The 12,280-nt window shown below is 43.3% G+C and overlaps 1 protein-coding gene across 1 annotated transcript in view; it reads left to right on the forward strand.

Annotated features, from left to right (window-relative positions):
• MTTP (microsomal triglyceride transfer protein) overlaps nucleotides 1-12,280 on the forward strand; it is a 40,862-nt gene that overhangs the window by 18,107 nt on the left and 10,475 nt on the right. Inside the window, exons 7-11 of the mRNA XM_056855157.1 lie at nucleotides 1,171-1,321; nucleotides 5,711-5,871; nucleotides 7,589-7,757; nucleotides 9,302-9,409; nucleotides 10,453-10,665. Of these exons, the coding sequence (XP_056711135.1) occupies nucleotides 1,171-1,321; nucleotides 5,711-5,871; nucleotides 7,589-7,757; nucleotides 9,302-9,409; nucleotides 10,453-10,665 (802 nt within the window). The remainder of the gene's footprint in view (nucleotides 1-1,170; nucleotides 1,322-5,710; nucleotides 5,872-7,588; nucleotides 7,758-9,301; nucleotides 9,410-10,452; nucleotides 10,666-12,280) is intronic.

Raw genomic sequence — 12,280 nt, forward strand, 5'->3', positions numbered from 1 at the left:
GTAATAGCATAAGATCTCGTGCTATTACAACTGATCTCCAGCCAATAGAGATTGGTTCACCTGGAAAAAATGGCCGCTTTGGCAATTGGACTCTATGGCATTGAAGTCCCTCCCCTCCCCAAACCCTGCCCTCCTCAGGCTCCGCCCCAAACTCATCCCGCCGATAGCAAAGAGGGACCTGGCAACCCTATTCATCTAGCTCCCGACAATAGCTGAGCTGTGGCATTCTGCACCAACTGGAGTTTCTGAATTGATTTTGAGAAGAGACCAATGTATAAAGCATTCCAATAGTCTGGTCTTGATGTCACCATGGTCTGTATCCAGGTGGTCAGATCAGCCTTCTCAAGGTAAGGTGCCATTTTTTGGGCTAGGCTGCGTTTGAAGTAGGGTTGCCAACCTCCAGGTACTAGCTGGAGATCTGCTATTACAGCTGATTTCCAGCCGATAGAGATCAGTTCACCTGGAGAAAATGGCCACTTTGACAATTGGACTATGGCATTGAAGTCCCTCCCCTTCCCAAACCCCGCCCTCCTCAGGCTCTGCCCAAAAAACCCACCGGTGGCAAAGAGGGACCTGGCAACCCTAGTTGGAAGAAAGCCTTTATTGCAACTGCATTAACTTGCTTCTCCAACAATATTGTTGGGTCCTGTAGAACCCCGAGGCTCTTAACTGAGTCAACAAGGATCAGCTTAACCCCATCAAAAGTGGGGAGCATAATATCCTTACCAACCAGTATTACTTCTGTCTTTCCACAGTTTAGTTTCAATTTGTTCAGTCTTAGCCATTTAACCATAGCAGCCAGGCAGTGGCTTAGGACCTCTACCACATCACCAGGAGATTTGGATGAGGAAGTGTATAGCTGAGTATCCTCAGCATATTGATGACAGCCAACCCCAAAACTATGAATGATTTGGCCTAAGGGCTTTCCATAGAGATTGAAGAGCATGGAGGCAGGATATGGGACCCCAGAGCATAACTCCCACACTGATGAAAATTGATAAAAATTGATGAAAAATAAAGCAATGCATACATCATGATAATTATGAGCTACTGTTTGAATCATTATTGGGGACGTCATCTGTTGAATCATTATTGGGGACGTCATCTGTTGAATGGAATATATATTCAAAATACAACCTAAAAATGGTGTTTATATATGTGTACATACAGGCAGAGACTGGAGCTGAAGTCAACTGAAGCTGGCCCAAGAATGATGGCTGGAAAGCAAGTTGCCAGTATTATCAAGGCTCTGGATTCAAATTATGTAGCCATTTCACTAGTAGCAGAGCCAGTCATCAATGAATGCAAAAGTTGTCCCTCAGTAAGTAAATACAAGTCAAGATGCATATACCTGAAGCTCACATAGGGAACACAGTGCTGTAAAGATTTTTGATATGTAATTATAAAACACTGCCATTTTCAACCCTTCTGAATATATCCACATGCAATGGAAACTTGGCAGATATCACTATAGGAGTACATCAGGGCATGACATTACATTATTTGGTTGGTAGTTATTGTACATTTTAACTGTTTATTTGTTGGTTAAACAAAGAAGGCCATAGCACTGGGCCTTAAGTGTGTATGTGAGTAGCTTTGTCCCTAACATATATTTTAAAATTTGGATTGTGGTGGAAAATGCACTTGTCAGAGGATGCTGCTGTCAATTACTATATTCATCAGAAACCAGAACTATTCTGATCTCTGAAGTTCCTTTGAAAGGAACAGTCCAGAGGAGGGCAACAAAGATGGTGAGGGGTCTGAAGACCAAGTCCTATGAGGAAAGGCTGAAGGAGCTGGGTATGTTTAGCCTGAAAAGGAGAAAACTGAGAGGGGGTATGATAACCATCTTCAAGTACTTGAAGGGCTGTCATATAGAGGAGGGTGCCGAGTTGTTTTCTGTTGCCCAAGAAGGTCGGACAAGAACCAACGGGTTAAAATTAAATCAAAAGAGTTTCCGTCTAGACATTAGGAAGAATTTTGTAACAGAGCAGTTCCTCAGTGGAACAGGCTTCCTCGGGAGGTGGTAAGTGCTTCTTCCCTGGAGGTTTTTAAGCAGAGGCTAGATGGCCATCTGTCAGCAATGCTGATTCTATGACCTTAGGCAGTTCATGAGAGGGGGCGCATCTTGGCCACTTTCTGGGCATGGAGTAGGGGTCACTGGGGGTGTGGGGGGGAGGTAGTTGTAAAATTCCTGCATTGTGCAGGGGGTTGGACTAGATGACCCTGGTATTCCCTTCCAATTCTATGATTGTTAGAACTAAAATGTCATTCTGTTACTGCACAAAATAACATGAATTCAATGGCTTTGGAAAGTCAAGGTTGCAAAATCATTTATCTTTCTACTAGGCATTTGTGACCAGTTGAGGTTTATAGCCTCCACCTGTGTCCTGTGCTATTAACACACCCCTGCTGGTCATTAATCCACAGGAAATAGCCTGCACCTCTATTATTACTACCTAAGTGTGGTTAGTTAGAATTAAGGTAAACTGACCTCTGTACGATTGAAATCGTAGTGCTATTTGTGGGCAGCAGCATCTGCTGTTACTTAATAACTCTGATCTGATGGAGGTAGGATATTTTAGCAAAGGCTGAGCTGGGGTTGATGTGTTTTCCCAGTTCGGGGAGCAGCAATGAACATTGCTGGAAAGAACAGCTGACCTTTTGCCAAGGAATGCCACTGATAATACTAGATAACAGACGTGGAGGCAGATGATAGCGCAAGCCAAAATACGCACTCAGCTTCTCTGTGGAAGTTTTTTTTTTTTTTTTTAAGGATGCTATCCGACCTGTGTTTTCCTCGTAGGGGACAAAAGTCCAGAACAGATTTCAGAGGCAGAAATCTGAAAATGAGTATAGTTGAAGATTAAGAGTTAAAGACCACGAGATATTGTTGGACATTCAGGCTGCAATGCAGATGATCATGCATGTTGGGAAACTGAAGAAACTACTGAGGCACTAGGTCTGAGCCAACATTAAAAGCTGATAATGGATCAAATTTGCATATGTGGGGTGGAATATGTGGGGTGAAAGGGGGCTGACTTGTTGGCTGTCTGGGCTGTAGGATCACTCCATTTATGTAATTGTGAATTCCTAGCTCTTCATAAACCACTGGAGTAATGGCAGTGAGCAACCTCTAGTGTTACCTATTACATTCTGAAGGAAAACCCATCAAAACTGTTGTTACGTGTGCTGGAGAGGGGACAGTACACACTGTTAAGATTAAAAGAAAAAGGATGGTGTATTGCTATATGTGAGCGGGTAGCCGTGTACTACTTTAAAAAAAAGAGATGCAGCATACCTTAAACAGAAAGTTGCAGTAAAAGTTAAAGCAGAAAGTGCCAAAGCAGGACTACAGCTGAACATCAAGAAGACAACTACTGGGGTATTAATATAAAGGTTGACAATGAGGAAACTGAAATTACTGAAGACTTTCTATACCTTGGCTCCATCATCAACCGAAACGGAGATTGCTACCAAGATATCAGAAGGAGATTGAGACTGGGAAGGGCAGCCATGAAGAAGCTAGAAAAGATTCTTAAGTGTAAGGATGTGTCACTAACAACCAAGATCTAGTTAATTCATGCTATAGTATTCCCTGTGTATGGGTTTGAAAATTGGAAAATGAAGAAAGCTGACAGGAAAAAAGAAGGTGTTTAGGGATACCTTGAACTGCCAAAAAAAAACAAATAAGTGGGTTGTAGATCAAATTGAGCCTGAACTGTCCCCTAGAAGCTAAAATGACAAAATGGAGGCTATCATACTTTGGTCACATTATGAGAAGACAAGACTCACTGGAAAAGACAATAATGTCTTCAGTTTGCAAGACCTGAGCAAGGCTGTTAACAACAGGACATTTTGGAGTCTCCATGACTAGACTGGATCGTGAACAACATTTAGAGTCTCCATGAGTCAGAAGTGACTTGACGGCACTTATCACACACACCCCTTAACCAGAAAAGTTGAGATGGACATATCCCACACTGTAAGAACAAAATAAAACTTCTCCAAGCCTAGGGATGGATAAAGAATCACCACTGATGGTACAGGAACTATCCAATAGATGCCTGTAACTGTTGTCCTGTTAGTGCTGCTTGCTCAGCTGGGAGCTAGCCAAGGTATTTCTTGACACATAAATGTGTCAAGGTATTTCTCCATTACATAAATGGAGTGATCCTACAGCCCAGACAGCCAACCAGTCAGCCCCCCTTTCACCCCACATATTCCACCCCACATATGCAAATTTGATCCATTATCAGCTTTTAATGTTGGCTCAGACCTAGTGCCTCAGTAGTTTCTTCAGTTTCCCAACATGCATGATCATCTGCATTGCAGCCTGAATGTCCAACAATATTTCAAGATATGCTTGTAGAACCAATGATCAACCAGAGGCTACGGCTGACCTTCAAATAATTATAGCTCTATAATACCATTTCCAAGTCTGACAAATGACTGTCTGCCTTATACTGCTGGGAATTCCTAGCTACGTAGTTGTAACAAATGCATTAAAATGGTTGAATGTTATTTTCCAGGGAGATAAACTAATAAATCATTTGTTTGTAGGCAAACAGCGGAAGGAAGAGGTAACCATTTCTAGTAAATGATTCCATAAATACTTTGTGTAGGTTTGCCTACCTCTTCTCCTGAAGCAGCTGTTACTAGAGCCTATTCCAAGATACTGTTTCATGCTCATGTGCATAATCACTTCTTTATTTTTCAGTTTGTTCTTTAAGCCAAGTTGCAAAGAAACTTACAACATTGTTAGTTCAAGACACCTGCATTCTGTGTGAATTATTACGTATTCCAATTAACCGGGCAGTGCACAATAAAACACTTCCATCCAAACTGATTATTGAAATTGCTTCAATATATAACATATGGGAGATAAAAATGACTAGGGAAATGCCTGACATTGGATGGGTGGAGAGAGGTCCTGTATACTGCAGAGATCCAGGATGTGGGAAATCCATGCAGAGACATACCGTATTCACCCCCCAAAACTAGGGTCTCTTGTCAATGGAGAAAACAGGCTGAATGCTGACAAGGGAGGGTTTGCCCCTACTACAGCTGAGCTATAGATCTTCTGTTTTTTCCTCATGAGTGCCAACATTCATGTACATGGCAGGAGTTAAAGAGATGCACTTGGGAGACATTGTCAGGGTAAAGAGCAGGATCCTCTCCTGTTCACCTGAATATTTGGAACAGAGACAAGTTCTGCTCTTCTCCCCATCTTTCTGACTGCATCCCATTAATTCTCATTGACTTCCCCTGAATTCTATGCAAGAAACAAGACAAGGTGATATAGGGCACAATGGTATCCATGTTGAAGCAGAACGTTTGTGTCCATTTTTGCCTGGGGGGAAAAACTCCACTGGATTGGATCCAGCCACCTTTCCCCTAATAAAAATGAAGGTGGGAACCTCTTTGATCACACACAATGGCCGTGTTGAGGACTATGGGACCTGCATGGACAGAGGCAGGGATGGGGGGTTGTAGTAAGAAGGAGAATGAGGTGAGATTGAGTAAAAAGTTGGCTGGATCCAACCCACTGTTTATTTTTTCAGGCTAAAAGTTCAGTAGTTTTTTGTTTTTTTTCCATTTCACTTTGGATCAGAATGTGGGCAGTTTTGTTTTAGACCAGTTACAGCCAGCACCTAGAAATTAGAACTAATGTCAAATATTTACCACCATTTTTGTCCCTTTTTGGTAGCTCTCTCAGCACTGGAATACCATTTCAAAAAAGTTGGAACCAGAAAACCTTCCCAAAGCTGATGCTGTGAGGGGATTTTTATCCTTTGTTCAGACTCTGAGGAAGGCTACAAAAGAAGAGATCCTTCAGATACTGAGAAGTGAAAGTAAATCAGCAGTAGTGTGAGTTGATGACAATCCATCTTATTCTGTTTGTCAATGGGGGTTACCGCACTTTGTATTCCCAGCGATGTATTAAGAGTTTAAAAATGTTATAAAAAACATCTCTTTAAAAGGGTTTTTGGATACCACAATTTATAAATGGTTGGAAAACGTCTTCACAGCTAAAGGGGCCATACAAAGTGCGAACAGTATTGTTTATAATGTTTTCAAACTCTTAATACATCGGTGGGAATACATAGAAAGTGCGAACAGTATTTTTTATAACATTTTCAAACTCTTAATACATTGCTGGGAATACAAGTGCGGTAACCCCCATGTTAAATGTGCATATACATTGAGGAGGAATGGCCACATACAAATATTTGCAAGACAGGATGGATACTATCAATGTTTGCTTCCTTTGGCATGAACAGAAAATCACAGTTCTGTTGCTTCTATAATGATAAATATATTTACAGTATTATAGTAGAGACAGTATTATTATATTAGAGCCAGTATGCATGAACAACTACCACTTGGAGACTGTTTTAAAGTGTTCCCAAAGGCAGATAGTTCCAGGGGTTAATACAAATGTAATTCCCCCAATTTCTTAACCATAGTTAAGAGATCTAGAACAAGCTATGGAATTGGGAGGGGCTGTGGCTCAGTGGTAGAGCATCTGCTTGGCATGCAGAAGGTCCCAGGTTCAATCCCCAGCATCTCCAGTTAAAGGGACTAGGCAGGTAGGTGATGTGAAAGACCTCTGCTTGAGACCCTGGAGAGCCGCTGCTGGTCTGAGTAGACAATACGGACTTTGATGGACCAAGGGTCTGATTCAGTATAAGGCAGCTTCATGTGTTCATGTGTTCACATTCCCTCAGCTGCCTTTCAATTAAAGGATATGTCAATACTGTCTTCAACCATGGTTTGCACTAATCAGGTTCCCTCTAACCAGGATTTGTTAACCAACTTTTAACTCTAACTTCAGATTAGAGTTGCCAACTCCCACTTAGGTAATACCTGGAGATTTTTGGGGTGGTGGTGGAAGGGCAGGTTTGGGGGAGGGGTGGGACCTCAGTGGGGCATAAAGCCATAGAGTCCACCATCCAAAGCACCCATTTTCTCCAGGGGGATTGACCTCTGTCACTTGGAGATCTGTTGTAATTCTGGGAGATCTCCGCCCCCACCTGGAGGTTGGCAACCCTACTTCAAATCGTGGTTAAATGTGGAACCAGGTGAAAAACTGGGAGGGGGGGCAAATGATGACAAATCCATTAACCAGTGTTAAGATGAAAAGTGGAATTCATTCCAGAGAGCATTTGTGGGATGGGAATCTGCATTCCTAAATTTAATCACTGTTCTGTCAACCAAAGTTAAAGGGGGAGATAGTTACACTTTTACCAGTCCCAGGTACTGATTTGTCAGCAACGATCTATCGCATAGGGAAACCCATTTATGCAAACACAGAAGATGGAAGACAACTCCCAACTCATCTCTTGGTGGTAGACATGAGCAGGAAGAGCATGGTGTTAATGCCTCTGTGGTGTTCCTGCTGCTGTTGTAGCTAACCCCAATAATATAAATGGCCCTTCTAGATTATTTGTATGCAGTATAGATCTCTAAATTAAAAAATAATGGTATTTTACCAGAATGAGTGAGTCTTTTTTCAGTGCCTCACTGAGTTTTAAAACGAATAATGGTTATTTTTTTTACATCCCTGCCCTGCCCTCTCATACAGACTCCAGCTGGTTGATGCCATAGTCTCTGCACAAACCTCAGCTTCTCTAGAGGCTATGTTGGAATATCTAGACTTCAAGAACAACACTAGCTCTCTCCTTCTGGAGCGGTTCTTCTATGCCTGCGGACTTGCCTCTCACCCCAACGAGTTACTACTCAGCTCTTTGATAGTAAGTCACAGTGTTGGCCAAGGAAAGACCTATGCTGTTTCCACATGAATGTTTAGCTCTGCATTGGCTTTCCTATTGCAGCACTTTTTGTGGGGAGCATCCACACATCATTATCCTTTCTTTGTCCTGCTTCTGTGCATTCCCCCGCTTTGCTGCAGTCTTCCCCAAACCTCGTTTGGAACGATCTCTGCTAACTTCTTAGTTCTAAGTATGAGAGCTGTGCTGAGGAGAAGCAGAAAAGCGGAGAGAAGACCTGAAGGTGAGCTCACAAAAACAAGACAGTAAAGGCTGAGATTCTGTGCTCTTATGTGGAAGTAAGCCCCTTTGAACTCAGTGGGTTTACTTCTGGATAAATTTTCTTGGCAAGTATCTTTGTTCTAGGTATCATGGGGCCTTGTTTTTTGGTAAAAGATAATGTGGGTATCTTAGTCTTCCATGTGGATCAGTATGTTAGGGTGTAGGAAGAGTTCCAGCCTGTCATTTCACACACCCCATCTTATCCAGCAAATCTGGTGGTTCTCTTCAAGGAGGGCAAATTCACCCTATGTGTGTTTGGAGGTTGCTTAGAAGATTGCTCTTTTTCCAAGGAGTTTAGTATGGTTCTCCCATCCAGGGCCGTAACTGGGGGGTGGGGGCGCAAGGAGGGCAGCCATAACTGGGGGGCGGGGGCAGGAGGGCAGCTGCTGCCCCTGTGGCGTGCAGAGAGGGTGGCAGAACTGCCTCCCCTGTAGGCACCTCTAGGCTGGGTAGGAGAGGCAGTTCTGCTGCCCCCTCTGCACGCCACAGGGGCAGTGGCTGTCCTCCTTGCCCCCCCCCCCCAGTTATGGCCCTGCTCCCATCCTCCGTTCTGTCCTCACAAGAACCCTGTAAGGATAAGGTTGCCAGGTCCCTTTTCACCACTGGCAGGAGGTTTTTGGGGAGGAGCCTGAGGAGGGCGGGGTTTGGGGAGGGGAGGGACTTCAATGCCATAGAGTCAAATTACCAAAGCGGCGATTTTCTCCAGGTGAACTGATCTCTAACAGCAGGAGATCAGTTGTAATAGCAGGAGATCTCCAGCTACTACTTGGAGGTTGGCAACCCTATGTGAGGAAGATTAGTATAAGAGAAAGTGACTGGCCCACAGTTATTCAGTGAGTTTAATGGCTGAGAGGGCATTTGAACCTGGTCTCCCTCTAATGCATAATTCCTTTTGTTCACTTTTCCATAAGAAAATCAGGAGATGGAGCACTATCCTGTCACTTATAAAAGGATCTGGTGTAAACTAGGGGTGTGCATTTGGTTATTTCCAATCCTAAACGGTGCCCAAAATTCCCTGTTTTAATTTCAGATCAGGGGTTTCTAATCTGAAACTGAACAGGGAATTTTGGGCACTGTTTTGGATTGGAAATATCCAAATGCACACCCCTAGTGTGAACTGCACCAATGGTTTTTTTTTGGGGGGGGGGATACCTTGTTACAAGCTTACCCTGAATAATCAAGGTTACTTTAGAGGTTTCTGGTTAAACATCAGAGATTAAAAATAGTTTTTTTTCTTTATATAACAGAATATATATCGCGGTCCAATTGGAAACAGTGAAATCAGAGAAACGAATCTTATCATAATTGGGGCTCTCATCAGAAAGCTGTGCGACAGAGGAAGCTGCAAACTACCCGTATGTATTATTTCCTACCAGAAGAGTCCTGGGTGTAGAAAGCTGGAGGAGATCCATTTAGATATGAAGATCCATGCAAGCTTTCTTCTTTGTCCTTTTTGCCCACTGCTGTCTTGGTGCCCTTTCATGCTGCTCCTTATACCTGGAACAACTTCCACTAATCTGTACCAGAAGCATCTTTTCTTTCTTCCAGCAAGACGCTCTTGAAGAGCCATTGCCTGAATCGTCTTTTCCTTGCCTGACTCCTGACCTCTCCACTGCTTGCCCTTCCTTGTTTTGTCCATCTAGCGTAGATTGTGTGATCCATGGGGCAAGGAATATGTCATTTCTGTATTCTGTACAGCTCCTTACTATACTTCTGGCACTAAAATAAAAGTAGCATCAGGATTTGCTCTCACAAAACAGCTGTCAAGAGCCCTTTAAAAAGCAACAATGGATCCACTTTCATGCTTTGCTCTTATCTCATGGGTGGGAGCTTGATCGCCAGGCAGTTTCCGATTCATAATAATAGCTTTCAACGCTAGAGTATATTACTAGATTTATCAGCCCCAATGAGGAAAGCATAGTATTTATTTATGCATGGCATGATTCCTGTATTTCTTCAATCCCAGCTCGTGTAGTCATTATGATTTTGGCAACCCGCACCACATATAATGGGAGAATGTGCTGTCTGTGATAGTCCTGAGAAGCAAAGTCACTGTTTTGTGCAAATAGTGGGATGCACATATTTTCCATCTTCAGTACGCATGAATACGTTATTTCAAAAACGTAGGTTTCCAATTGTGTGTGCCAAACCTGGGAAAGGTGCTTGTTCTCCCCCACCCCTGTTCACACAAATGGCGTCCCAGGGTATCAAGAGGATAACACATTGCATGATTTCCCTTTACGCGCCGTTTGATCACCAGAATTGTAATGACTGAAGGACTGTATCCATAGGGAAGACACAGCCCTTCCTTATGGGAAGGGAAGTGTATCCACAGATCAATGTGTGGATTCCTTTTCAATTCGAAACTTTCCTAGAAAGTGGCAGTGTTTTCTTTCAGGCTGTTGTGGAAGGCAGGAAGCTGATCTTGGGAGGCCTGAGCAGGACTGAGAAGGCAGATGAAGTGAAGACTTACCTACTAGCACTAAAGAATGCCCTTCTGCCTGAAGCTATCCCACTGCTTTTGAAATATGCGGAGTCAGGAGAAGGACCTGTCAGCAATGTTGCCGCTAGTGCTCTGCAGAGATACGACCCCGCTTTCATCACCAGTGAGGTAAAAAAGAAAAGAAAAAACCTTAAGGAAAAGAGAGTGCAAAAGAATCTTTCGAAAGCAAAATGAGATTCCCCCTTCCCTTTTTTAAATACTTCATTAAAAATATTTCCTTATGTTCTCTTTTATCCCTTTCTGTGTTTCCAAAGCGTGAAAGGTCTTTATAGTCATTCTGAAAGCACCACAAAGTGTTTCCAGAAAGTCTTAGTGACAGGCACTTTGGGCAAGATTACACCAGGGCCTCACCTGTTCTACTGGGCCCTCTTTGGACCCAGTCAAATATGTGGAAATAAATATTGCAGAGGAGAAGACACATGTTCGCCTCTTCATCATTTATACTTTGATCCAATCTGTTTTATTCTATTTATGGCCCACCTTTCTTGCTGAGAAACCTTGCTGAGGTTACAACATATTTATAATATGATCAGACAGCATAAGACATCTATTAAACAATACAGTAGGTTTATAAACTATACTTTTGTTGTGATGCATGAATGCAGACCTTCCTACATTTCCAGGATAGACAGTTTACTGTTCAAATTTGAACAGTTTACTGTCCTTTCTCTTTAAAAACTAAGGTTGCCAGCTCTGGGTTGGGAAATACCTAGAGATTTTTGGAGCGGAGCCTGAGGAGGGCGGGGTTTGAGGAGGGGAGGGACTTCAATGCCATTTGCCCAATTGCCAAAGCAGCCATTTTCTCCAGGTAAACTGATTTCTATTGGCTGGAGATGAGTTGTAATAGCAGGAGATCTCCAGCTAGTACCTGGAGGTTGGCAACCCTATTAAAAACCCTGGGTCATACAATCATGATGAGCTTAGAAGATAAGCCATGCAGCTTAGCGATAGCTGTTTTTGTTGGTGAAAACAATCTTTTCTTCATAATAAGTAGGGGGAGGCTGGGACAGGAGACAACTCGGGGCAGGGCAAAGAACATACATAATTCATCCACATCTAGACTGATCAACTGCCTGCCTTTCATGTGGATAAATGCTGACTGAGATAGTCACATGATCACTTACAGAGGCACCTCAAATCTGTAAGTCACTGTGATTTTAATTGTAAAAATGTGGCAAACTGTAGTTAAGGAGGCAGCTAGGATGGCTGCCAGAAGGGAATCTGCAGGAAAGCACTGTGAGATTGCACTAGGGTTGCCAACCACCAGGTACTAGCTGGAGATCTCCTGCTATTACAACTGATCTCCAGACGATAGATATCAGTTTACCTGCAGAAAATGGCCGCTTTGGCAATTGGACTCTATGGCATTGAAGTCCCTCCCCTCCCCAAACCCTGCCCTCCTCAGGCTCCGCCCCTAAAACCTTCCGCCAGTGGCAAAGAGGGACCTGGCAACCCTAGATTGCACATCTGCAACCATTTTTAGCACAACTTTATACTGTCAAATGTTCAGCTAGTAGGTGGTCAAGTAGTAGGGTTGCCAGGTCCCTCTTCGCCACCGGCGAGAGGTTTTTGGGGCAGAGCCTAATGAGGGCAGGGTTTGGGGAGGGGAGGGACTTCAGTGCCATAGAGTTCAATTGGCAAAGTGGCCGTTTTCTCCAGAGGAACTGATCTCTATCGGCTGGAGATCAGTTGTAATAGCAGGAGATCTCCTGCTACTACCTGG

Source organism: Euleptes europaea, chromosome 9 (assembly GCF_029931775.1).
Source record: "Euleptes europaea isolate rEulEur1 chromosome 9, rEulEur1.hap1, whole genome shotgun sequence".
NCBI classification, from domain to species: Eukaryota; Metazoa; Chordata; class Lepidosauria; order Squamata; family Sphaerodactylidae; genus Euleptes; species Euleptes europaea.